The sequence below is a fragment of the Bos taurus genome, chromosome 13 (genome assembly GCF_002263795.3).
Source record: "Bos taurus isolate L1 Dominette 01449 registration number 42190680 breed Hereford chromosome 13, ARS-UCD2.0, whole genome shotgun sequence".
Taxonomy (NCBI): Eukaryota; Metazoa; Chordata; class Mammalia; order Artiodactyla; family Bovidae; genus Bos; species Bos taurus.
Genome location: NC_037340.1, coordinates 66,059,574 through 66,087,249, shown reverse-complemented (window position 1 = coordinate 66,087,249; position 27,676 = coordinate 66,059,574). Strand labels below are relative to the sequence as shown.

General features: G+C 39.7%; 2 protein-coding genes and 1 long non-coding RNA gene across 9 annotated transcripts in view; 2 read left to right on the top strand and 1 right to left on the bottom strand.

Annotated features, from left to right (window-relative positions):
• MROH8 (maestro heat like repeat family member 8) overlaps nt 1–3,544 on the top strand; it is a 60,372-nt gene extending 56,828 nt beyond the window's left edge. For 3 of the 5 annotated variants that reach the window (XM_015474290.3, XM_059893040.1, XM_059893039.1), the window contains exons 23-24: nt 293–464; nt 3,299–3,544. In XM_015474290.3, the coding sequence (XP_015329776.1) occupies nt 293–441 (149 nt within the window). In that variant the 3' untranslated portion in view covers nt 442–464; nt 3,299–3,544. Of the gene's footprint in view, nt 1–292; nt 465–3,298 lie in introns of those variants that run through there. The other 2 variants (XM_059893042.1, XM_059893041.1) reach the window with 1 other exon arrangement.
• A 3,701-nt stretch (nt 3,545–7,245) lies between these two features.
• LOC132346960 (uncharacterized) lies at nt 7,246–12,551 on the bottom strand. Its single transcript, XR_009496988.1, has 3 exons — nt 11,803–12,551; nt 10,391–10,447; nt 7,246–9,020 (listed from the first exon to the last, which is right to left on the bottom strand). It is a non-coding gene; the product is annotated as an uncharacterized lncRNA (long non-coding RNA).
• Nucleotides 12,552–12,714: 163 nt separating this feature from the next.
• Nucleotides 12,715–27,676, top strand: part of RBL1 (RB transcriptional corepressor like 1) — a 60,337-nt gene continuing 45,375 nt past the window's right edge. The window contains exons 1-8 of one of the 3 annotated variants that reach the window (NM_001192602.1): nt 12,715–12,870; nt 15,830–15,963; nt 23,390–23,590; nt 23,840–23,904; nt 24,006–24,134; nt 24,246–24,406; nt 26,094–26,143; nt 26,742–26,928. In NM_001192602.1, coding sequence (NP_001179531.1) covers nt 12,715–12,870; nt 15,830–15,963; nt 23,390–23,590; nt 23,840–23,904; nt 24,006–24,134; nt 24,246–24,406; nt 26,094–26,143; nt 26,742–26,928 — 1,083 coding nt within the window. Of the gene's footprint in view, nt 12,871–15,829; nt 15,964–19,007; nt 19,092–19,638; nt 19,869–23,389; nt 23,591–23,839; nt 23,905–24,005; nt 24,135–24,245; nt 24,407–26,093; nt 26,144–26,741; nt 26,929–27,676 lie in introns of those variants that run through there. The other 2 variants (XM_059892624.1, XM_059892623.1) reach the window with 2 other exon arrangements.

The following is a 27,676-nucleotide window of genomic DNA, read 5'->3' as shown; positions in this document are numbered from 1 at the left end:
GGAACTCACAAATTAACAGTGTTATATGTGGTCTGCCAGGTCCATATAACTTGAACTTGGATTACTTGGCAGTTTGATTATTGTAAAGGAGTAAAATATTTGGCAACTCAGAAACAAGTTAAGTTTTGTAAGTGAAAACTGGAATTGATCCACAAGTATACAGACTTTCACACAGAGGTTTGGAAAAAGTTAGGTCTCCGTCTCAGCTGTTCTGGGCATACTGGGTCCTTTGTGTCTGACCAGTGATCGTTTCCATAGATCTTCACCTGTGATTTGTTTTCTTACCACTTAGATCTGAAAAAACTGCTGCATGACCCTGAGCCATCTCTTCGCATCATCGCCTCCCAGGCTCTATTCCGAATCCAGAAGGCGGGGGCTGAACTACATTCCAGGCAGACACTGTTTGGGCTGAGGAAGCTCATAGGTTGTTTGCCTTTCTAGAAGCCCAAGGCAAGCAACACTAGGTAAAAAAAAAAAAACAAAAAAACGAATCCCTTCAGAAGCCCTAGAAGCACCTGGTGCTCCATTAGCAAGAAACTTCCTCCACCCACTTAATCACCTCACAACATATTTTTTTGCTGTCAAAACCTTTAAGGAATGGCAATATAGAAGACAGAGCAGCTTCTGGTGTACCTTTGCAGAAACAGTGAAAATCTACTGAGATTCTGAGGCATGCCAGAACACCCATAAAGTTCTAGTCTTGATAAACAGGTTGAGGAAAGCTTCGAGAGATTTTCAGTGTTCATATTGCAGTGTTGGTAGTGTTGGCTCTTTTATCAAAGCTCAATCTGCTTGTCAACCATCTTAAAGTAATGACCAGTTCTTATAATTTGATGCTAGTGATGTATTTTTTTATAAAACTCCTTATGGCCTTTCTTCTTCCTCTTTCTCTTAAAAACAAGCAAGAAGCAGTTTCTGAAGTGGTGTAATACTAAAGTATCTGATATATGTAAAGTTTCCACTCCTTACTTTCCCTCTCTTATTTTCCTGATTCCTCTCCTACAATAGCTATCAGATCCTCAAATGGTTCTAGGATGGGAACTGTCATTTGTTGAGGACCACTGTCTGTTTTAACCTTTAACCATAGATGGAGAAAATTTTCTTACAAGTAGACATTTTCTGAGAAAGAGATTTGTTTTTACTGAGTGAATACTTTGATAAGCTGCATGTGGAAGGTTGGGACTAGATTAGAGATGGTCTCTCATGGGCTAATTCCCAGGCTCTTGTTTGAGGAACCTAAGTGGAGAGCAGAGCTCAGTTATTTAAGGCAATGGAGAGGCATCCTGGAGGTGGGATGGAAAAAGAGAAAGGAAATGAGGCAACTGGCATATGAAGAAGAGATACATCCAATGGTGGATTGCATAAAGTTGTATGAATCCCTACTCCATCCCACATTCACCCCATCCCTCTGCCAAGACATCTTTAGGAATACGTTTCTCCATGATTCATTGTAAGTTGGATATATTTTGAGGGATGTGACAGCCAAGGGTGGCTTCAAGAGCAAGATTCCTACTCAAGAGAGGTCTTCATATTTGGGACTAGCAGACAGGAGTTTTGAGCTAAAAGGCAGGCTCCAGCTGCCTATGGACTAACTGTTCACCCTCAAGCAGAGCTAAGAGTACACCTTGAGGGTGGCCATTGGATGCCAGCTTCAATGCATTGAGCACATTGGAGTTACGTGCACCCCTTACTGCTTTTTCTTTGGTCTCACTACGTGCCACCAACTCCACTCCCCTTTCAAACTATCCATTTTGTCAATCACACAATGAAGATAACCTCAGATATGCAGATGACACCACCCTTATGGCAGAAAGTGAAGAACTCAAAAGCCTCTTGATGAAAGTGAAAGTGGAGAGTGAAAAAGTTGGCTTAAAGCTCAACATTCAGAAAACGAAGATCATGGCATCCGGTCCCATCACTTCATGGGAAATAGATGGGGAAACAGTGGAAACAGTGTCAGACTTTATTTTTCTGGGCTCCAAAATCACTACAGATGGTGACTGCAGCCATGAAATTAAAAGATACTTACTCCTTGGAAGGAAAGTTATGACCAACCTAGACAGCATATTCAAAAGCAGAGACATTACTTTGCCAACAAAGGTTCGTCTAGTCAAGGCTATGGTTTTTCCTGTGGTCATGTATGGATGTGAGAGTTGGATTGTGAAGAAGGCTGAGCACTGAAGATTTGATGCTTTTGAACTGTGCTGTTGGAGAAGACTCTTGAGAGTCCCTTGGACTGCAAGGAGATCCAACCAGTCCTTCCTAAAGGAGATCAGCCCTGGGATTTCTTTGGAAGGAATGATGCTAACGCTGAAACTCCAGTACTTTGGCCACCTCATGCGAAGAGTTGACTCATTGCAAAAGACTCTGATGCTGGGAGGGATTGGGGGCAAGAGGAGAAGGGGACGACAGAGGATGAGATGGCTGAATGGCATCATGGACTCGATGGACGTGAGTCTGAGTGAACTCTGGGAGTTGGTGATGGACAGGAAGGCCTGGCGTGCTGCGATTCATGGGGTCGCAAAGAGTCGGGCATGACTGAGCGACTGATCTGATCTGATCTGATCTGAATGCATATTGAGTGCTTACAATAAACCAGAATCTAAGTACATTGTATGGTTAACTCTTTTAATCCTCATTACCACTCCATGTATTATTATCTCCATTTGGCAGATGGGGAAGCTAAGGGACAGAACATGAAGGTGACTTGCCCAAGGTCACACAATTAGTAAATTCACAAACTCAAGTTCTGGCTCGAAAACCCACATCCTTGGCCAGTCTGCTCTGCTCCTCTCCAGTGTGCTGTTTCCCTTCACTGTGAATAAAGATTTCCTCTATAGTTCATCTGTTGTTGAATTCATGCCTGAAATTCATGTAATCAAACAAATGTTGTGAAATGTTATTGAGCCTCAGATTACAAAGTTTGAACACTTCTTACCTAAAAGTTAGTGCATCTTATTTTTGCCCCCCCAATGGGATCGAATGCACATGCTACAGTGTAAGGAGTGGAGTTAGAGCAAAAAGTGGTGATTATTCTTGAATATTTTCTGAGTCCTTGGTTTAATCTCATGAGCTATCTGTGTCTCACTGCAGGGAACAGATCTTTTAGATTTAGGAAGCAGTTTAGACCTCCAGTGACATATAAGAGGTTGAGTGAATCCTTCCTCTACACTCACATTTACCCTAGAGTTGCCCTCCAGGTGGTATTTTATTGCCTGAGTAATGCCACTAACAGGGAGTAGCAAGCCCAACAATGCTTATTCTATTTTATTTATGTTTATTGTGTTAAAATCCACAGAGAGAAGTATCCATTAAGAGAGGACTTCGCTTCACTCAACTACCTCAGTGGTTTGGGAAGGGCTGAAGAAGCACTTAATAGTGATTGTATGAACAAGTCTATTTATTCTAAATATCTCCATTACTTTTACATAAGGCTCTCTTCATAGATAGGTTTATGTTTTTATGGAATTTTAAAAATATACAAAATAAATATTTCTGGACACTTAATTTGTTGTAATATGTTGCATACATATTAAAAAGTTCCATACAATTAAATATCATTTTGACTTTATTTTCATCATATACTTTTCAAATGTACTGTTTGTTATCCATTACTAGCCCAACTGTGTCTTTATTATTTTATATTTTGCCTTTTTTAAAACTTTGAGTATCACTTTTCCTCCTTATACTGAGATATGTATTCTTTCTTCTTCTTATTGAAGTCTTTCAGCCAACTAAACCAAACCTACTAAATGCTGAATTTAAGCTCAGAATATGTATTAGTTGATCTTAGGAAATCACTTTTATGGCAAGAGGGGCACAACACTAAGAAGGAAAAGAATTTCTAGGCAGTTCATGTGTTGTGACCTTAAAACTAAAGAAGTTGGTATTTCCAAGGACGTTTCCACTGCAATAGTCTTGGTGATTTTTTTAATACTTATTTTTGTATATTTATTTTTCTATATTTATGTGGCTACACTGGATCCCACAGTGTTGCAGCATGTGGTTTTTTAGTTGCAGCCTTCAAGATCTAATTTCCTGACGAGGGACTGAAACCGGGCTCGCTGAACTGCCCCTGGACCACCAGGGAAGTGCTGTCTTGGTGATTTCTAAAGAGTTTTTGTATTGTATTACTGTCCAGATTATCATTTTAGGTCAAGACCCCTTAGAATTTATAAGTCTGGCCAACCAATTACATTGCATTTTAGTATTTTAATATGAAAAAATTTTTTTCAAACAGGTTTTAGGCCAAACACATTTCTACAACTTCCTTTGTGGTAACCTATTTTAGAGCTTTAAATAGTCTTGTCATGTTTGGGGTTTTTTTGTGTTTTTTTTTTTTTAAGATTTCTAAGCCAAAATTTCTGGCAGTCATTTCCATCTCCTGCATTATTAATACAAATAATAGAAATTTTTATTAAAATAATTGAAAATCTTTTTAAATTATAAAAGGATTTTCTAACTCAGACCTTCAAAGCTTTTCTTATTTGACAGTTAATGAAACTGCCACAGCATCATGGCTGCTAAAGAACCTGTTAAGATGTTTGAAATATTAGTATCATACCACCACCTAGGTCTTATCACTGCCAAAAGTGAAATAAAAGCATGAAGCAGACATTATTAAAGTAGTCTTGTGTTGAAACAAAATCAGTAAATGATTGAATCTGAAAATAATCTCAAGATATTCATCTCTGCATCTGATTCTTTATATGAAAGCCCCAACCTCAGTGTACTTCTTTAAACTCAGGATATTAAGTCAGTTGGGGTTATTTGAAGTTAAAATACAGTATTTTTCAAAAATTCAGAAAACTGTTTAGTCTTATTACAGATTAAAGTGGTAATGCATGTGTGTTCCTGTATCAGTCATGCTAAATCACTTCAGTCGTGTCCAACTCCTTGTGACCCTTTGGACAGTAGCCTGCCAGGCTCCCCTGTCCATGGGATTTTTCAAGCAAGAATACTGGAGCAGGTTGCCATTTCCTCCTCCAGGGGCTCTTCCTGACCCAGGGATTGAACCTGAGTCTCCTGTGTCTTCTGCATTGCAGATGGATTCTTTAGGCTTGAGAAGGTAATATTTGAGCAAAGACTTGAAGGAAGTGAGGGAGGTGGTTAGGCACATCTAGGGAAAGAACATTCTGGGCAGAGGAAATAGCCATTTCTAAGTCCTAAGGCTCCAGGGTCCCCTAGGCTAGTCAAGGAACCACAAGAAGGCCACTATGACCAGGGTGGGGTAAGAAAGCTGAGAGGAGCAAATGAAGACACAGGGAAGTGAAGTGACAGACCATGACAAAGAGTTGGGCTTCACTCTGAATGACATGGGGAGTCACTGAAGCATTTTCAAACTTGTGGATTTTTGCCAGTTTCAGAGTGTTTTTTTTTAATGGCTTTTCAGTGGCTTAAGTTTACATTTTCTCTTATTAGAAAAGTTGAGCATCTTTTCATGTCTAAATGCCATCTATATTTCCTTTACCTAGACTGTATTCACCCAAGAAGGAAATGGCAACCCACTCTAGTACTCTTGCCTGGAGAATCCCATGGATGGAGGAGCCTGGTGGGCTGCAGTCCTGGGGTTGCTCAGAGTCGGACACGACTGAACTACTTCACTTTCACTTTCATGAACTGGAGAAGGAAATGGCAACCCACTCCAGTGTTCTTGCCTGGAGAATGCCAAGGATGGGGAAGCCTGGTGGGATACTGTCTATGGGGTCACATAGAGTCGGACACGACTGAAGCAACATAGCAGCAGCAGCAGCAGACTGTATTCAAGTCCTTCCCCCATTTTGAGATTTGTCTTTTTCACATTGATTCATATGAGTTTTTTACACTCAAGAAATTAGCCTTTGGTCTGTTACTTTAGTTACAAATTCACTTAACACCTTAAATAGTCTATAGTCACCTGGATTTTGCATTCTTGTGTTGCATTTCAAACTTTAGACCTTGGCAAAGATATTGCAATTTTATATGAAAATTAATTCATGATTCTTCACCCCTGTGTTAAATCATATATACAGAAAAATCATTTCTGAAATAAAATGTTAAGAAGTTCCTAGAAGCAGTTTTTAATTAACTGTTTATCCATAAAAACAAGTAGTAAAAAAAGTATTTTAAGTATCACTGTATACATATGTGATGGTCTATTTATTTTATAGCATACATTTTCTTTATTTAGTTTTGGGCATAAGTTCAAAGTTTAAGATACAAAAAGATAACACACTAAAAGTAACTTTGTTCTCAGCTCACCACTTTCAAATTTCTCTTCCCTTAAGCAACTACTGCTCCCACTTTCTCATGTATCTTTCCAGATATTTTATACAGATGCACAAACTCTGTTTGCTCTAAGTGAACACATTCCCAACCTCAGTTAATCTACATTTAAGAATCAGTAATACTGATCGAGACATGACACGCATGTGGAAAGAAAGTGGATCAGAGTTGATTGTAAAGCATCCACCTGTTTCTGATGCAGTAGAAAAGCAGTCGAGGAAACAGTAGTTATTCTTGTTCTTTGTATAGAACTTTCATGTTATTTTTTTTACCTTGAAGTGATTGTGTAATTTAGATATTATTGTTATCGCCATTTTACAGATGAGGAAACAGACTCAGAGAGGTTAAAGCCAGAGAGCACAAAATCAGTAGGTGATAGTGCTAGGACTTAGACTCAAGACTCTTGATTCCAATTCTCTGAACTTTCTTCAGTAGCTCCATAGGTAATAGCCTTAGCTGTTTTGAAGAAGAAAGAAAAATATCAACTTCCCTAAATCGAATGAGGAAATTGAAACGAGGCAGAAAGCAATAGGGATAGTCTTGCTGAGACTATTTGCTATTGCCATCTCTGGGTGTAACATACATCTCTCTCATATGGCTTAATTTTTCCAACAAGACCTTCTCCTTAAAAGGCTTATACCTGGGGTGGGTTTTCACTAATGTTCAGTTTTCCAACTTTTCTGGGAATGCAATGGAGCAGGAGTTACCAAAGTATGTATAGATTGAGGAAAATAAAGTGATCCTAAGTTTTGGTTCTAGTAGAATGAAGTCAAGAAGGCAATGGCACCCCACTCCAGTACTCTTGCCTGGAAAATCCCATGGAAGGAGGAACCTGGTAGGCTGCAGTCCATGGGGTCGCTGAGAGTCAGACGCGACTGAGGGACTTCACTTTCACTTTTCACTTTCATGCATTGGAGAAGGAAATGGCAACCCACTCCAGTGTTCTTGCCTGGAGAACCCCAGGAGCCTGGTGGGCTGTGGTCTGTGGGGTTGCACAGAGTCGGAAACGACTGAAGCGACTTAGCAGCAGCAACAGAATGAAGTCAATGTCAGGACAGTCTCTTAGAGGAAAACTTAAAAGAAAATGCTGTTCTGAAATTTCTTCTCATGACTGAACTGAGTGCCCAGGACACAGGTTTTGGTGGAGAAACCCTTAGAATGAACATTTTTAAGTTAAATTGGGCTTTTCAGTTTTTAGTTTCCTTATCTAAAGTCTGAAAGAGGTAGATAAAACATAAATTGTCCTTGTGAGCAGGGCAGGCTCTAATTTCTCTCTAAGGATCCAGCTAAAGGACCATCAATTTAGCTTTTTCTTTGAGGAACAACAGTTAAGAATGACAAGGTCAGGCCTTGCCCCTCCCCCACAACTATTAACTGCTTTTTTTTGTCTGTTAAAAGGTTAGGAGGTGAGTAGATTTTCCTAAGAGGGGCATGTGCCAACTAAGTAGTTGCTTAGGGCAGACTATCCCTGTTGCTTAGAGCAAAGCTGGGGGACAAAAAAATTTTGGAGGGGAAAGAATTACAAAATGAAATGGTCATGTTGGGGAAAATAATCAGAACTTTGTTGTACTTTCTTACACTTATTTTGGGGTTTAGAATTGTTTATATTTTGAATTATATTTGGGAGGTTGTAGATCCTAATCTTTTTAGTCTTGGAGCCTCTAAAGGTCTGAATCAGGCTCTTGACACATGCTCCAGGGAACTCTGAAATTTTAAATCCACAACTGGGAGGCTGCTAATCATACAGGTACTATGGGATTAAAATATAAACAACCTTCATGACGTATCTGGATCAGAAATGGAGAGTAAATCTATCTCACCACCCATAATTCATTTTCTAGTCAAAGAAGCTCAATTGAGTGTTAACACAGCAGGCCATTGGATAATAACGAAAAAAAAAGAACCAACATGTACCCTGAGAAAAAAGCAGGGAGAGCATATTGACAAAAGGGAAGAGAGAAAAAAAAAAAAAACATGAAGGTGAGGCTGGATCAATGCTTACCTACCTAAATTTGATTCAACTGGTAATAGTGAAGCCCTGAAGAGTCTTGAGAAAGAGACATGATACAAATGCTGCTTGAGAAAGACTGGACTAGTAAGTAAACATAAGATGGATTGGAAGAGAAAATATAACATGTTGAAAGACAACTAGAAATCTGGTGGAGGAGGAATCCACAAGATTTTGTGATTAGGTGTAGGGGATGAAGGAGCAGGAGAGTCAGTGATAACAAAAAGGACAGCATGGGCTGGGTTTTTTTTTTGGTGAGTTTGGCAGTCCTGTTTATTGAAAACCAATGACACAGGTAACAGTCCAAAAGAGGGGAGTAGGGGGAGAGTACAGTTTAAATCTGCTTTATTTCATAAGGGAAAGAAGGGAACTCAAGAGTATTTTCCTTTTCCTTTTATCTTGACCTCATTTCCAAAGCTTGTACTTCCTAATAGTTCATTTCAGGATAGTCTGAGAATTACCACATGGCAAAAGGAAACGTCATAGACGTGAGCGGTTAATTGAATGTAAAGAGTTACAGATCAAATGAATCAAAAGACAGGAGAGGAAAATGGGAGGTTCACATAGACAGGATAACAACGTATTGAAAATCCAAAGTTAGAGCACAGACTCACTCCGGAGGAGGAAAAAAACCCAGCATGCAGTGTTTCTCATTTTTTGTTTGGTGGATGACCTTTGAGAGAGGTGTGTCTTTTGTTTCTGGGTCATTTTCAAGCCAGCAGTGCCCCTCAGTTCAAACCTGGATGATCTGAAAGTCACAGCAAGAGAAGAATCAGTATCTTGCACATAGTAGGCATTCAGTAAACATATTTGGAATGAAGAAACGAAGGGTTTTCAGGACTTAGTGTGTGTGCATGAAGCAGAAAAACAAATCAGAATCATTCAGCTGCAAAGAAGAAATGGCCTTATAGTACATACACCGCAACTCACTGGAAACCCCACTACTGACTAAAAAGATGAAAAATGCAGCAATGACTCTCTGGTTTTCTTTGGCTTATAATTCCTGAGAGCTGTTTCCTTTTATCTTGGTTTCTTTTCAAGACCAGAATGACCCTCTGAAATTCAGATCTGGATAAAAATGGTTTCTTTTCAAGACCAGAATGACCCTCTGAAATTCAGATCTGGATAAAAAAGAGATTAATGAGTTATGGCAAAGGCAAAAAACTTGAGGTCTCTCAGCTCTTATGATCTTGTCCATGACCAGCTATGAAAGCCAAGACCCCATGGGGTAGTCTTATTTTTATTCCACTTTTCTTCAAAAAATTCCAATCATGATGTCTGTGTTTAACAGAGCCAGGGATACTTCTCAACAAAGAAATATCCAAACCTTTACCACTGTCATCTCCCAATTGCATGTTGCTATTTTCTACTCACCAGAGTGCCTCTCAGGTCTGTTTAATCTAGATGTGCAGTGATAACCTTCCAGAAAAGAGCTGTGAAAAGGAAGACCAGCCTCTAGATCCCCGTCTTGGGCACCTTCTCCAGGGCCTGGCTACATCGCTGGTCTCTTTATCTTCAGTCTCTGCCTGTCCCTGATTATTCACATGCTTGTGTTTCCCAATCCTAGAAAATACCCTTCCATTTGGCTCTCCTCCACCAGACTATGTAAAGACAAGTTTTTACTTTGTATTCCAGCTTTTTGACCTTCCTTCCAGCAGCCTCTCAACCACAGTAATCTGGCTTCCACTCCCACTGTGCTAAAGACAGCTGCTTCTGGAAAAGGTTACTGAAATCATATGAAAGATAATATAGGAGGTCTTCGTTGAATTCCTCATCCTATCTGAATTCTCTGTAGTGTTGGACTCTATAGAGTACTTCTTTCCCGGCCTCTGAAATACTGCTCCTCCTCCTTATACCTTCCTGAACAGTTTTTTTTTTCCTCTTTTCATTCACTCCTAAAATTTTGCCTATTGCTGAAATGTTGGTACTCCTAGAGGGTCTACCCTTGAGTCTCTTCTCGTGCCAACACACTCCCTGAGTGATATAAAACTGATCCCTTAACTTCAGGTACTGCCTGAAAATTCCCAAATCTTCATGTCCAGGCTGCCTCCACTCCTGGAGCTCTTAAAAACAGATGCACAGCAGCTTAATTAGAAAACAAATGATCTAGGGACTTACCTGGCAGTCCAGTGGTTTGATCCCTGGTCGGGGAACTAAGACCCTGAATGCCAAGTGCTGCGGCAAAAAAAAAAAAAAAAATCCAGTACAGGAAAATCTTTATCCATTTCATCTCCACTAATCCTGACATTTCTTTGCTGAAAAATCTAATAGGAGGTGAGTCTCCATGCAGACACTACATGCCAATACCCCTTTCAGAAGATAATAAGATGGTCCTGAAGTCAGCTAGAAGAAAGCAGAGCTAGAAGTACCACATTTGAGTTTGGGGGAGGGAGTTTGAGTTTTTACTCATTTGATACCCAGACTGCAGCTGGTCCCCAAGTCCCAGCCCTCCCTATGTATGGGGAATGTAGAAGACTGGGAAAATGCTCAGGGGAGAGGGGCGACCTTCTAGGATCCCACACACAACAGTTCCAGAACTGATCTTATCCGTCTGGTTATACTCCGTTCTAGTTGAGAGTATCACCTTTCGTAGCCCAAAGGGAAACCTATGTTATTGGAGACTCCTCCTCTTCAGCAGGGCCCCTTTCAGCTCTAGGACAGAGCTGTCTCTGCAGAAGGGCTCCTATCTATGCTGGACTCATCTCCCACCATCTCCATACCTCTGCTCTCTACCCCCAACTAACCCATATGTGACACCCAGAGGAACCTGGTTGCACAGACTTCACCTCCTTTTATTAAAATCTCCATGCTTTTTTACCCTTCTGAGATCCTTTGCAACCTAACTGGACCTGCTTCGTTTTCATCTCTGGTGACTCCTTCCCTCATCCAAGCAACAATGGGCTCTTTGTCATTTTTAAACATACCATACTAAGTACTGAGTGCCAAATATGCCAGTCACTAATCCATAAACTCTGGAATACACTGAACATAAAAAGAAGGTTCCTGCTGTCACGCGACTCACGTTTTAATAGGAAGAGCCAGCAAATAAACAAGATAATTTCAGATAGTAATAAGGTGCTATGAAGACAATGATACAGGTGTGTGTGTGTGTGCGCGCGCGTGCGTGTGTGTGTGCGCGTGCGTGCGTGCGTGTGTGTCAGGGGGAGAGATGCGGTTAGCTATTTTAAATACAGTGCTCAGGGATAAGCTTGACAAGGTGACTTTTTGTTGGATGATGAGAAGGAGCCAGACAAGCAAAGATCCCATGTAGAGTATTTGGGGTTGTTTGACCAGCATGTGAGAAACGCTTTGAGGTAATAATTAGTTTGGCAGTTTGGCATGTCCAAGGTTCCAAAACAAAGCAGGTTGGAACTTATTACATACCTAAGAAAGGGGACAATGCCCTAGATGAGGTGGGACCAGATCACATGGGGCCTTATAGGCCATGGAAAGAAGTTTGTAAATTATTTTAAGAGCAACAGGAATCTATTGAAGGATCTTGAGTGAAGGACTGAGGAGCTCTGATTTACCTTTTTAAAAGATTCTGGCTCTTCCTGGAGAAGGGGTTTTTGATGGAGCAGAAGTGTAAGCCTTCAGACCAGTTCCATGCCTTCAGGCTTATGCTCAGGCCATTCCTAAATCTGGAATGACAAGTTTTTACTGGGTTCCAGGGTCCCAGTTCCTAGGGCCCAGGGAGCTGAGGAAGTGCCCCTTACTCTCAGCTCTTTCAGCCCAGGTCAAGCCTCGTTTAGCCATCAAAAAGAGATGGACAGGTGTCTGCTAATATCTTTACCTCATCAACTCCTCAGTGATTCTAAAAGACCGCTCTATAGGCGCTGGAGACTCTGAGGAGTATCCGACGAGGCCCTCCCCTGCCCTTGATGCTGTGGGATCACTTTTTTCAGTTCCCTCCTCCGTTTCCTAACTCAGAGAGCAAGTCTCGATCAAACTGTGATTGGAGTCCTGGGGCAGGGAGGCCCATGGGTTGGCGGGGCAGAAGACGTTTCTTCCTAAGATGAACGGGGCCACCTCGCAATTGGTAGCCCTGCCTGAACCAGAGCCACCAAGAAAGGGATGCGCCGCTGGCGCCAAAGCTGGATACAGACTACAACTCCCGGCAGACCCTGCGCGCGAACTGCCGATCCCTCCGCTACCAATTTGCCCCGCCGGCTGTGTCCACCGCTGCCCCCCAAGGGCCAAGTTCAGGTGTTTTAGGCCCCGAAGTCGGTCTTCTTATGACATATCCGGAGAGGGCCGGCTGGGAGCCCTGGAGGAGAAACGGACTTTTTAGAGGAGAAACGCGGATGCAGACCATAGAAGAGACGTCGTCCTGCAGCTCCCGATTTTCGCGCGCTTTTCGCGCGGGTGGTTGTGGGTAGCGCGCCCAGGAGGGAGAAAGGAGCCGGGGGGCTGTGACCGCGCCGCCCGCCGGGCCTGAGGGGATGGACGAGGACGATCCCCACGCCGAGGGGGCGGCAGTGGTCGCCGCGGCCGGGGAAGCGCTGCAGGCCCTGTGCCAGGAGCTGAACCTGGACGAGGGGAGCGCGGCCGAAGCCCTGGACGACTTCACTGCCATCCGGGGCAACTACAGCCTAGAGGTGAGCGGCGGCAGGTGGGGCGGCGGGACCGAGCTCGCCAGACCCCACCCCCGCCCCGCCCCTACCCCACCCTGTGGGGCGGTGGGAGTTTCCCCACCGGGAAGGGTCTCTGCCCAGGCGGGCGCCGAGGAGTGCGAAGCTGGAAGGGAGGGTATAGATCCCATTTCTCCATTTATTTTGAGGCGGGAAACAAGTCCGGAAAAGGAGTGGCTTTTCCAAGGTCACACTCCACTCAGAGGTCGTCCCCTGGTCTTCAGACCAGCGCCACAGACGTCTTGAGACTGCCCTTAAGTCCATTTGAGAAGCAAATACCATAACGATAAAAGCCGGAATGACTTGTGTGCCAAGACACCGCTGCCCAGCGCTTTAGATGTGTCGTCTTACTTGGTTCTCTCCACAACCCTTTGACTATGTTCTGTGATCCCCATTACACAGATGAGGAAGCTGAATCCCAGAGAGGTTAAGCCCAAGGTCGCCCGGTTAATGGTGGAGCCAGACTCAGTCTAAGCCATAATCTCTCTACCCTGCCGGCCCGAAATGTGGGTTACTTTTTTGCCGTATTGCCGCGACACAGCTATTTCATCAGAGCCAATTGTGCACACAAGGCTTATCTCTGGGCCCCAGATTCCTCCTCTCTCAGACGGGGATAATTAGATGGTCTTGACGCTAAACACAGTGTCTGTCTCTGAACAGAATAAAATGTAAGCTATCATTAGATTTTCCCCACCATTCTTGCGTTAACTTCTCACAACAGCTCTGTGACACGACAGGGCAGGGAGTATTAATCCTGCTGTCCAGGTATCAAGACCAGGAGGGTTGTGTTGCCCAGGTTCGTTCTGCTAATCATCGCAGAAACCCAAACAAGCATAAGCCCAATATAGAGGTAGAATTATGATGGAATATATTTGCAGTGGCCTCATGATCAAAAGTTTTTGTGATCTAAGAGGAGTGTTCTTCTGACTCATCACCCAGTAGAATAGTTAATCGCTGAGTTCAGAGGCATGGAGTTGGAAATTTGGAGTTGACTGTGTATGTGTGTGTCAGTATATGAGGGAGAAGAAGAGAGACTCTTGTTTGTCTCCAGGGTAGGACTGGATAGACTGGATTAAGGACAGTCATCTGCATCTCGGGTGACACGACTGGAAAGCTGAGGAAAGGAGGAGAAAGTAAGGGAGATTATAACTTACAGCCTCTCGATTGAAAACACACTTTTTAGAAGCCAGAGAAAGCGTTTCTGACATCCCAAGTCTTCATTTAGTCTCTCATTGAATGCGCATTGCTGAGTGTAGACTGTATTGAAGGCATTAAACTAGGCGCCTCTTTCAGATTCTTGAATATGCCTAGCTTGCTCCTAACTTTCTCCATGCCAGTCCCTCTGCCTGGAAACTTCACTCCCCACTCCAGGGAACGTTTAAGAGCCGAATCTCCAGTTAGGCAGAGTTGATCAGGATATCTTAATGTTTGACTTAATTCACAATTGTGTTGAATTAAGATTTTGTGTTTATTCTATCTAAAGTGTTTTATTTTCCTCTTCTTTGTTGCTTTGTTTTTGGTGAAAGGCATTTTCATGTATCTACTGCTTCCTAAGAACCCCTCTGCCCAATCCCTATCCCCTCTAGTCTACCTGACAAGCTCCTGATTACCCACCCCACTTCACCCGTACATTTTGGTGATTTATCACCACTTACTACTTTTGTCTCCCTCTGTGAACCCTTCTGTGACCCCCCAGTCAAAATCAGTTGCTCACTACACTATATTCTCCCATAACACTTTATTTTCAATTCTTAAAACGTGTATCTCACCAGTTATAGGTAACAGTATCTGTTTCTCTTAGTTCTACACTTGGAGTTTTATAAGGTCAGAGTGTTTTTGTATTTTGAAGGCCTAGTATCAAGAAACTAATTTAAATACTATAGGTGCTTTTTATTTTTAGAAAAAAAGTCAAAGTAGTAATTTTGGTTCTTAAAGTTTCTCTATATTAATCGTGTTTTCGTCTAGTAGCCTGTATCCAAAAGCTCTATAATACTTGGGTGTTATACCCACACAATTCGTTAATCAAGGCTTCTAAAAGTATTCAACCTTAAGCTTACCTGCCTCAAGCAATTAAGACTTTTCACTACTTTAGGGCAGGAACACTGGGTCTTAGATTTATTAGTAGCTACCAATTTCTGCTCACTCCTTTTGGATTATTGCAGGAAATCTTTATTAGTCATTTTTATTCTGCTAGAGTCTGGTCTTAAAGAGGATCTGCACTACAGTATTGTGTTATGGTATGAGATTTGTGGCTAGTTCTTAATTTCATGTAAAGCTCAGCAATGAAGTCATAAAGTGAATCTAGCTTCAATAGCTCAAGTCTAGTGTTGAATTCTCAAATGTCACCTTTTTTGTAGCATTGCAAATTGAAATATCTGCTAAGATAGAGAGCCATACTTAGACTGTTTTAAAGATTAGGGTAAATAATTCCCCCAATTTCTACCTCACAAAACTGACAATCTCCTTTATGTTGAACACGATAGGTATTAGTTTTTATATGTGTGATTCTTTTGCCATGATTCTACTCTGTTCTTTCCTTTTCTCTGCCTAAGTGATTAAAAAAGAAACAAAATGATAGAAAGGAACTTCCACATCATCAAAGCCATGACTGGTGTTATAATACTGAAAAAGCTAATGCTGAGAAATTGAGAACTTTTTCAGTAATATTAGATTTGGGGTATAGATGAGAGATCTATATTTAGATTAATATCAATTTACCATGTTACACAGGACTGAGAGTAAGGAATTTTATACCCATTTTTGCTACCAACTAAGCTTTCTGACCTTGGGCAAATAGCCTCACTTCTCTCGCCTGTTAATACAGTATGAAAATTAGACCAGATAATCCTAAGATCTCTTTTGAGTCTAGAATTCAAGTGTTCTAACGAAATATATCCATTTTGCTGTTTTATCTTTTGCCTGCCAGGGAGAGGTTATACACTGGTTGGCGTGTTCGTTGTATGTTGCTTGCCGCAAAAGCATCATTCCCACAGTTGGGAAGGGTATCATGGAAGGAAATTGCGTTTCACTTACCAGAATACTACGTTCAGCTAAATTAAGGTAAAGCACTTTGATTTTTCAAACATTACTTTATAAGTCCTGAATTTAACTTTAGAATTTAATTTCTCTTCATTTTAAATCATTTAGTTTCATCCCATTCTAAGGTTTTTTTTTTTTACAGTTCTCACATTTTTTTCCTAGTTCTCACATTCTTTCTCTGACTTTCTTCCTCAAATTCTAACTTCAACCAAAGGCCCTGTTCTAAATCTTTTTTTTTAATTGAGTTACAATTTATAAGTCATATAATTTACTTACTTGTACAATTCAGTGATTTGGGGTATTTTTTACAGAGTTGTGTAACTATCACCACAGGCATTACAGGCATAGAGGTTTTGTTTTTGGGTGTTTTTTTTATTTTGGCTGCACCATGCAGCAGGTGGGAACCTGTGCCCCCTGCATTGGAAGCATAAAGTCTTAACTTCTGTACTGCCAGGAATATTACTAAGTCTTTTTATCTATGATTTTTTCCATTAATATTTTAAGTTTGAGAATAATTTGAAGCTTTCAGAAAAGTTGCAAAAATAAGAAAATTACAAAGACCATCCATACACCCTTGACCTAGACTCACCTTTTAGTGACATTTTACTCCATTTGCTTTATCATTTAATCTTTTTCCCTTAAATAATATATTTTCCTCAACTACTTCAATTTAAGTAGCATCCATTATAGCCCTATACCCCTAAATATTTCAGTATGTATTTCCTTAAATATCTATAGTACAGTTATCCACGTCAACAAAATTAATCCTGATACAATAATTTTCTATAATCTAACATCTCTATTCTAGTTTTATTACTTGACGCAGTAACGTTTTTTCTCTTTTTCGGCTATTCTGGGTCCTTGTTGCCGCTCGTCGGCTTCTGTAGTTGCAGCACAAGGACTCCTCACTGGGACCACAGGTGCCAGTGCCTGTGGCCTCAGTAGCTGCAGTGTGCGGGCTTGGCGGCTTTATGGCACGTGGGATCTCAGCTCCCCAACCAGGGGTCAGACCCATCCCCTACGTTTGGAAGGTGGATTCTTCACCACTGGACCACCAGGGAAGTCACTAATTTTAAGTGACTATGTAGATCTTTATAGCCTTGGGAAAATATGCATCAAATATTGCTAAATCATACTGCAAAATACTGTAGAAGTATAGATTCATACATATACCTGTAAAACTAGAAGATTTTTATTGATTTACCTGTGTGCCAGATATTATGTGCTAATAGTTTACATATCTTTATTCATTTAATCCTCACAGTAATCCTATCAAATAAATCTCATTTTAAAAATGAGGAAGCCAAGTCACCAAGAGGTTAAATTATATCCAGTGGTTATATACCTAAGTGGCAGAGCCTCTGAAGTCCATGCTGTATTACTTATGTATCAGTAAACAAATATACATTAGTGTGTCTTCTCTTAAATTGTATCTTTAATTCAACTTCAGTTTACAAAAAAAAATTAGCCTAAGCAATTTCCAACTTAAAAAGAAAGTTTCATGTGGGAATTCCCTGTCTGTCCAGTGGTTAGGACTATGCACTCTCACTACAAAAGGCCTGGGTTTAATCCCTGGTCAGGGAACTAAGATCCTGTAAGACATGAGGTGCTGCCCCCCCCAAAAAAAAGTTTTATGTAAAAATTTGTTCTGCTATTAATAGTGTTAAATATTAGTATCTGTTTTATAATTTGAATTTTAAATTCTTAATAAAGCAGCTGTCTGAGCCTCATTAAGTAGTGAGAAGTAATTTTTCCTTATTTTTTACAAGTTTTTTAGTAACTTGTGATTTAAATCAAGATTATTTTCATTCACTCATAATTTTCATATTTATTAGAACCTGAATGAAAAATTACTTTTCGTAATTTTAATTGAAACATTGATATTAATTTTTTACAAAGTAATTTTCTTTTTTGCCTTTTGAGTACCCTTAAAAATAGATGGTGTGCCACTATTGGGACATATGTTCCATATTACCATCTTTTCTCTGTACTTGGTTTTTGCTGGCAGGGTGAGTCATAGCTCCCAGTAAGCCATGCAATCAGCAGGGTAAGCAACCAGTACATTTACAACCATTCTGTCTCACAGCCATTCTGTTTTTCACTTTCAGTAGAGTATTTGTTAAATTATGTGAGATAGCCAACACTTTTTTTTTTTTTAATAAAATAGGCTTTTTGTTAGATGATTTTACCCAACTGTAGGCTAATGTAAGCATCTGAGCATGTTTGAGGTAGGCTAGGCCAAGTTGTGATGTTCAGTAGGTTTAGGTATATTAAATGCATTTTCAACTTATATTTTCAACTTACAGTAGGGTTACAGGTTATATCCTGTAACCCCATTTGTAAATCGAGGAAGATCTGTATACACATAAATAACATAAAGAGAGATGGATGACAAGCAAATATGCAAAATGCAAAATTGGTGAATACTGTTGAATAAAGAAGTTCTTGTATACAATTCTTGCAACTTTTCTGTAAGTTTGATGCTATTTCAAAATAAAAAAGTTTAAAAGAGAAAAGGGAATGCTTAGATACATTTATGGCACATCCATATAGTGGAATAAAATCCAGCTCTTAACATTATGGAAGGACGTTCATGTGAACTGAGAGGAAATGATCTCCAAAATTATAGGAAAAAAGAGAAGTATAGAATATCTATTGTAGGTAGTATTGTTTCATTTGAGTGGGGAAAAAGTATTTAATTAGGTGTGTATTCATAAATACCCTAAAAAGTTCTGCAAGGATAAATAAGAAACTAGTAACAATATAATTGTGATTTTCTCTGGCTCAGTAGTAAAGAATCTGCTTGCAGTGTAGGAGAGCCAGGTTCAGTCCCTGGATGGGGAAGATATAATTAGTCACTAAGGCAAAGTTGGTTGCTTTAGTGGAAAAAAACTGGGAGGGAGGTGATGGACAAGGAGAGATACTTTCCATCATGTATCCTTCAGTACCTTTGAAATTTTGTAATTATGTACATTACTTATTAAAAAAAGAAAAAAAACTGTCATAGGATAGTATGATATCCATCTTTGTATAAATATTTTTGCCTATATCTTTGACTCTCTCAGATTCTCATAAAAAGCAATTTTTGGATGAAAGAATTGAGTGTTTTTAAGACTTTATATTCATGTTGCCAAGTTGCCTTTTGGAAGGTAATTACTAATACTTCTAGCATATTTCACTGTATCCTTTTTGGAGTAGCATTTTTTTTTAACAGTCCTGTTGAGATATAATCCACATATCCATTTAAAATATATAGCTCAACAGTTTTTAATATATTCACATACTGACTACAATTTTAGAACATTTTCATCACCCCAAAAAAGATACCCTCATACTCATTAGCATTCACGTGTTATACCCCCACTAAATCCCCTTCCTCTGGCAACCACTAATCCACTTTCTGTCTTTTTGCCTATCTTGGACATTTCCTATAAATAGAATCATACAGTATATGATATTTCTTTGTGATTGGCTTCTTTAACTTAGCATAATGTTTTTAAGGTTCATCCATGTTGTAGCAGTATCAGCATTTTATTCCTTTCTATGACTGAATAATTTTCCATTGCGTGGATATAAACATTTTATTAATTTTTTGGTTGATGGACATTTGAGTTGTTTCCACTTTGGACTCTTATGAATAATGTTGCTATGAATGTGTACAGCTTTTTATGTAGACGTATTTCTCATTTCTCTTAGATGTATGTATAAGGATTGCTGTGTCCTGTGGTAACTCTGGTTAACCTTTTGAGGAGCTATCAAGCTGTTTTTCAAAGTGACTGTACACTAGTCATTCTATGAAGATTCCAATTTATCCACATCTTGTCAACACTTATTATCCACCTTTTTTTTTTTAAGATTTACTTATCTGTTTATTTATTTATGGTTCTGCTGGGTCTTCGTTGCTGCACAAGCTTTCTCTAGTTGAGGTGAGCAGGGGCTACTCTCGAACTGTGGTATGCGGGCTTCTCATTGCAGTGGCTTTTGTTGGGGAGCACGGGCTCATTAGTTGTGGCTCCCATGCTGTAGACCATAGGCTCAGTAATTGTGGTGCATGGGCTTAGTTGCCCTGCAGTATGTGGTATATTTCCAGATTAGGGATCAAACCTGTGTCCCCTGCATTGGCAGCAGATTCTTAACCACTGGACTACCAAGGAAATTCTTATCGGTTTTTTTTTTTTAATAGTCAAGTGCCCATGAAGTGCTGTCTCATCATGGTTTTGATTTGTATTTCCCTAATGTCTAATGATGTTGAGCATCTTTCATATGCTTTTTTGGAGTACTGTATTCTTTGTAATAGATTTTCAATGAAACAAAAACTTTTGAAAGCTGTGAAGTTTACTTTGTATTTTAATTTAGTTTAAAAAAATCACATTCATAGTTTAAGTGATATCAGTCCTGGCAATGGCAACCCACTCTAGTACTCTTGCCTGGCAAATCCCATGGACGGAAGAGCCTGGCTGCAGTCCATGGGGTTGCTAGGAGTCGGACACGACTGAGCGATTTCACTTTCACTTTTCACTTTCATGCGTTGGAGAAGGAAATGGCAACCCACTCCAGTGTTCTTGTCTGGAGAATCCCAGGGACGGGGGAGCCTGGTGGGCTGCTGTCTATGGGGTCTCACAGAGTCTGACATGACTGAAGTGACTTAGCAGTAGCAGTAGCATTAAGGCTCTTTTGTTTGTTTTCAAACACTCTGATAAACTTTGTTCCAGGTTCAGTTTAGTTCGTTTCAGTCACTCAGTTGTGTCCGACTCTGTGACCCCATGAATTGCAGCACGCCAGCCCTCCCTGTCCATCACCAACTCCTGGAGTCCACCCAAACTCATGTCAGTCGAATCAGTGATGCCATCCAACCATCTCATCCTCTGTCATCCCCTACTCCTCCTGCTCCTAATCCCTCCCAGCATCAGAGTCTTTTCCAATGAGTCAACGCTTCTCATGAGGTGGCCAGAGTATTGGAGTTTCAGCTTTAGCATCAGTCCTTCCAAAGAACACCCAGGATTGATCTCCTTTAGAATGGACTGGTTGGATCTCCTTGCAGTCCAAGGGACTCTCAAGAATCTTCTCCAACACCACAGTTCAAAAGCATCAATTCTTCAGCACTCAGCTTTCTTCACAGTCCAACTTTCACATCCATACATGACCACTGGAAAAACCATAGCCTTGACTAGACGGACCTTTGTTGGCAAAGTAATGTCTCTGCTTTTCAATATGCTATCTAGGTTGGTCATAACTTTTCTTCCAAGAAGTAAGCGTCTTTTAATTTCATGGCTGGAGTCACCATCTGCAGTAATTTTGGAGCCCAAAAAAATAAAGTCTGACACTGTTTCCCCATCTGTTTCCCATGAAGTGATGGGACCAGATGCCATGATCTTCGTTTTCTGAATGTTGAGCTTTAAGCCAACTTTTTCACTCTCCTCTTTCACTTTCATCAAGAGGCTTTTTAGTTCCTCTTCACTTTCTGCCATAAGGGTGGTATCATCTGCATATATGAGGTTATTGATATTTCTCCTGGCAATCTTGATTCCAGCTTGTGCTTCCGCCAGCCCAGCGTTTCTCTGGGCTCTGCATATAAGTTAAATAAGCAGGGTGACAATATACAGCCTTGATGTACTCCTTTTCCTATTTGGAATCAGTCTGTTCCATGTCCAGTTCTGTTGCTTCCTGACCTGCATATAGGTTTCTCAAGAGGCAGGTCAGGTGGTCTGGTATTCCCATCTCTTTCAGAATTTTCCACAGTTTATTGTGATCCACACAGTCCAAGGCTTTGGCATAGTCAATAAAGCAGAAATAGATGTTTGGGATAGCAATATGTACATTGGATTTATATGAGAACATATTAGTTACGGCTCTTATTTATTAAAAAGAAAAAAAAAAAAAAAAAACAGATACCAGCTACCAACTTTGGCTCTCTTAAGGAGAAAAAAAATGTATTGAAAGAATATTGGATAGCTGACAAAGTCTTTAGGATAACTTAAGAAATTAGGCTTAGAAAATGACCAGGAGAAAGAGAGGCTGGCTACACAACCAAAAAGCGTATCACAGAACCCATCTAATAGGTACACAGCTTGCATGGCCAGCAGTGCTGTCCCTGGATTTTGGCAATGTTTTTGTCCCTAGGAGCTGCTATTGAGCTCCATAAGAATTTACCACTTCCTCATTTCTGTGCTGTCACCTCCAGATTCAAAAACCAAACAGATATATATGATTAAGGACCTCAGGTTTTATGCCTTCACCCTAAGTTCCAATGCAGCTTACCGTTCTAGTAGAAAATCCTCAGACAAAGGAAAGAATAGAATTTCACATGCTGAGCATCCCTGTCTCCAACAAAGTCCTCTATAAGAGACTATAATTTTGTCAGCCAAAAAAATTTTAGTAATCTAGCTTTTTTTCTTTTTTTGCTGCTCTTGATAAGAATCTTTTAAAAAGACTCAAATTCTTAGATTTCAGTCAGCATGTCTGGAGTTTGAACTTCTACAGACAACTAACTGATGATTTCTTCCACCACCTTTAAAAAAAAATTACATTCATTATTCTGTAATATCACTAGACACTTAAATGAACTTTAACACTACAAAATTTCAGTCCAAGACCATACTAACATGGGAACATAAAAAAATGCACTTATAATTGTATAAACCAGAAATGTAGAGCCATAGTCCATTAGGTGATTTTTCTGGGTATGTTCTACCTTCTTAGGTATATATTGATGTTTGATAGTAGAACCACGTGTTGTAACACAAACACTTGCATTTTATTCCTGCCCTGTAACAGTCTGGTGCTTTGTGATCAACTTCCAGAATCTAATATTGAGACAGGCTGTCTTTCCTCAGACTAGTTTTTAGTTTTGTGAACTCATCAGTCTGTTGACTAACATTTACTTTGTAATTTATATGCAGAGTATTGTCTAGGTACTACAGGGACTAAAAGAAGTAGATAGATACTGGAGAGGGCAATGGCACCCCACTCCAGTACTCTTACCTGGAAAATCCCAAGGACTGAGGAGTCTGGTAGGCTGCAGTCCATGGGGTCGCTAGAGTCAGACATGACTGAGCAACTTCACTTTCACTTTTCACTTTCATGCATTGGAGAAGGAACTGGCAACCCACTCCAGTGTTCTTGCCTGGAGAATCCCAGGGACGGGGGAGCCTGGTGGGGTGCCGTCTATGGGTCGCACAGAGTCGGACACGACTGAAGTGACTTAGCAGCAGCAGCAGATGGTAATACCTGCATAGTCAAAGATATTTTATGTATTGACTGTTAAGTTCTCACAGTGATTCTGGGAACCAAAGTAATTTCATAGCACTTGAAATGGGGTTTTTTTGTCTCTCTTTTTTAAAAAATAAATTCAGGGATTTTAATGTAGATTCTTAGGTATAAGTAGAGTGTCTCCTTTTCTTACCATTATGTGGATTCATTTTAAATTTGCTTTTTTCTGTTTGTTTAGTTTAATACAGTTTTTTAGTAAAATGAAGAAATGGATGGACATGTCAAACCTGCCACAAGAATTTCGTGAACGTATAGAAAGGCTAGAAAGAAATTTTGAGGTGTCTACTGTAATTTTCAAAAAATTTGAGCCAATTTTTTTAGATATATTTCAAAATCCATATGAAGAGCCACCAAAGTTACCACGAAGCAGGAAGCAGAGGTGAGACACTTTATCCTCATATAATTGACATAGAAATTATGATACAAACTTATTAAGGGCATTTGCATTTTAAAAGTCAACTTTTTAACCCCATTTAATAAACCATGGTTGTCTGTCCTTTGTGAATGGGATTTTATATGTAATTTGACTGCTACTTGGTGTATTTGCTGTTTCAATTTTTAAGTGACAAACGTAAAATGATATTTAGTAAGTTAGATAAAAAGTACGTTCCCCCCGCCCCTTTTTTAGGAGGATTCCTTGCAGTGTTAAAGAGCTCTTTAATTTCTGCTGGACACTGTTTGTTTATACTAAGGGTAAGGTGACACTTTCACTTGCTTTGTATTTCTGTTGTGGGAACTCGGTGCTATTTGACATGGAAGGTTCCTGGGTTTTATGTCTCTTTTTTCTTGTAAAGGTAATTTTCGTATGATTGGAGATGATTTAGTAAACTCTTATCATTTACTTCTGTGCTGCTTGGATCTGATTTTTGCCAATGCCATTATGTGCCCAAATAGACAAGAGTTGCTAAATCCATCATTTAAAGGTGAGACCTTATTTATTTTTGAAAACTGATAATCAGTTTTTAGAAAAAGAGTATTAAAAGTTGATCATATTCTTTTTTCCATCCATTGGTTCTTACACCCTGTCAAACTAGGTTTACCATCTAATTTCCAAACTGCTGACTTTCGGGCTTCTGAAGAACCTCCCTGCATCATTCCTGTACTGTGTGAACTGCATGACGGACTTCTGGTAGAAGCCAAAGGAATAAAGGAGCATTACTTTAAGCCATATATTTCAAAACTCTTTGATAGGAAGGTACTGTACTTACATTTAAATGATTCAGCTCCTGTGGGTCAGCAGTAGCAGCCTCCAGGAGAAAACCAGTATTTTAAGCAAGTTCTTAACATTATAGTACTCGGGCTCAAGTTCCCAGGTTTCAGCCTCTGCTGTGATGCAGTCCTGGCCAGTGATTTTCTGTGATGTGCAGAACTGAGCTGTGGAAGAATGTGACCAGCCGTATGTCCTGTTAACTAAATGCACAGCCAGAGGCATCTGTAGGAGGTTCTGATAGAGAATTAATGAAGGACAGACATCAGAGTAAGCCTAAGGAAAAGCAGGAGGTCAGAGTAAGCTGGTTTATTGCCACAATTTGAATACTGTTTACACAATTTGTTATTTACTAAAAGTAGGATGATATTTAACAGCTGTAGCTTTAATTCCATACAAGTAGAGCAAGAGTCCCTGAAAGGATTAGGTCATCACTAACTGGGTTCTTCTCTTACGTATACTTTTGTATCTAGTCTTATCTTTCAATAAACAAATATTTATGTGCATATACACAATTTTTATATTTCTGTGTGTGTGTATATACTCAAAATATCTCTTTCTAAAACTTTAATCTCCAGCAAAGTAAACTTTAAAGGAACTGAAGGATTTTGTCTGTTGTGCTCTGTAGAAACGGTGCACTCCTGGGTATGGTGACCATACATCTTGGTTTGCCTGGGTTATCTGGGTTTTGGCTGTTGGTGTGGCATAATTACTAGAATGTCTCCTTTTTTCACTTCAGAAGTATCCTGGTTTGAACAGTGGTTCTCTTGCCCATGGGCCACAGACCGTTTATTTGGCCTGTTTAGGATGTTTTACATTTTTATTTTGTTCAATTTTTAGCTGACACATGAAAACCTTTTATGTGAAAATTTTTTAAAAATCAGAATTGGCAGTGTTGGTAACTACATAGGTAACGATTGTCAAGCTCAATAATGGCTACCTCTTAGGACAAGGAAGTGTGCTTTCTGCCCTCTTCATTTATATATGTTAAACTCTGACCCCTGAAAGCATTTGAGTTTACAATCCCTGATGTTTGATAATCTAAGAATAGTGTGGATACACAGACAATGTGAATAACAGTGTAATTTTCCTTTCTCACCAGTTGTTGTTGTTAGTCACTCAGTCGTGTCTGACTCTTTGTGACCCCATGTAGCCTGCCAGGCTCCTCTGTCCATGGGGATTCTCCAGGCAAGAATACTGGAGGGGGTTGCCATTTCCTTCTTCTCACCACTAACAGTAGCTATATTGTTTTCATATCTTTTGCTTGTCTGACACATACCATCATTCAATAACTGTTAGTTTCCATTCTTTATAAACAATCTTTAAAATTGGACAGCTTTCATCAGAATCGTTTGGGGAATTTGTTAAAACTGCTGCCGTAGTTCAGGCTTTGAGATCTGTCAAGTCTGCCTTTTTAACAAGTTCCCCTATATGATTGTTATGTCACTAAAATTTGGAAACCACTGCTATGGGTAGACTAACTTCAAAGTATTTTGAAATCCTGACGTTAAATGTTTTTTAATATTCGCATACTAAATAGGAGGTATTGGTCTGGAAAAAAATGTTTAATAATTCTGTTTTGTGTTTGTGTGTGTTAATTTAGATAAATGTAATGTTCTTGTGTGTATGTTAATATGCTTACTTACATAATGTCACAATGACTTTTTCTTCCCAGATTTTAAAGGGCGAATGCCTTCTGGACCTTTGCAGTTTTACTGATAATAGGTAATTATCTAGTACTAAAAGTATCAGGCATATCATATTACTGTCAGTAATGATTTGTTACAGTTGGTTAAGGGATATGTTGTATCAAGTTAACAGCTCCAAATTCAAATTCAGGTTTCTTCTGCATTGGTGGAATTCAGTGCGTGTTATTGCTAAGCCTTGTAGTCTTAAATTTATTTTCAGAAACCATTGGCACTTAAAATATCTGCTCTCCTGAGAAACTCATAAACAGACCCAATGACTTCTGTATTTGAGTTTACATTCTTTCACTAATCAAATATTGGCACATTCAGAATGTACTTATATTTCAAGGCCACACACAATTGTTTCCTCAATGATCAGACCTTAATTAGGTTCAACTAGTTTTCAGATTAAGTACAGATTCTTTTCAGTCACCTTGCAAAGTAATTTATTGCCTTTTATGTGAATGTGAAGAATGTTCATGATCAGATAGAAACCTCAGATATTGTTAGATGGGCAGAGTTAATAAAAACTAAAAAGTCATGAGCTTTTCCATGCTATGGAGTCAAAATCTATAAGATAAATCCATTGTGTAACTTAGTTGTATCATAGGAGCTTAAAAGAATTCTCTTTTCAGCAAAGCAGTGAACAAGGAGTACGAAGAATATGTTTTAACTGTTGGTGACTTTGATGAGAGGATCTTTTTGGGAGCAGATGCAGAAGAGGAAATTGGAACCCCTCGGAAGTTCACTGGTGACGGCCCATTAGGGAAACTGACAGCACAGGCTAATGTGGAGTGTAACCTTCAACATCATTTTGAAAAAGTAATATAACCTAGCCTGGCCTCAGTCTTGAATGGTCTTTTTCTGTGTGTGTGTGTGTGTCTCTACTAACAGCAGAAAAGTGAAGAAAGTGAAAGATGCTCAGCTGTGTCTGACTCTTTGCAAACCCATGGACTATACAGTCCACGGAATTCTCTAGGCCAGAATACTGGAGTGGGTAGCCTTTCCCTTCTCCAGGGGATATTCCCAACCCAGAGGTCGCACCCAGGTCTCCTGCATTGCAGGTAGATTCTTTACAGCTGAGCTACAAGGGAAGCCCAACAGCAGAAGCATCTTTCAAGTTAAATCTTGAATTTCTTCTACTAATTCATATTTCCCATGAAAACTTTAAAGAATAATTTTCAAAACTATAGCATATAGTATTTAGGTCATTTCTTGCTATTTTTCATATTTGGGTATTTTCCCAGAATGCCTGGATTTTCAGTAGACTGTGTCTTTGGATGTGAAGACATACTTTTTTCCTGTTTTTCCTTTGTACCACTTTAGCTGCTGCTTTCTTGCTTTAAAATTTGCTTTCCTACCATATGCTTTTCTCAAACATCAGCCATATTATTCTGGGTTTGATTGTTTATAGCCAAGGCTTAATTCTCTGTTTATGTGTTAGGTGGGTTAGAGTATAAGGTCTGCTAGAAAACTCATAGAAACCTAAGTTTCAGTCCCAGCACTTCCATTACCTTTGTCAGCTGTTTCCTTGCATGCAAAATGAAAATGTGCATGTTATATTTCAAAT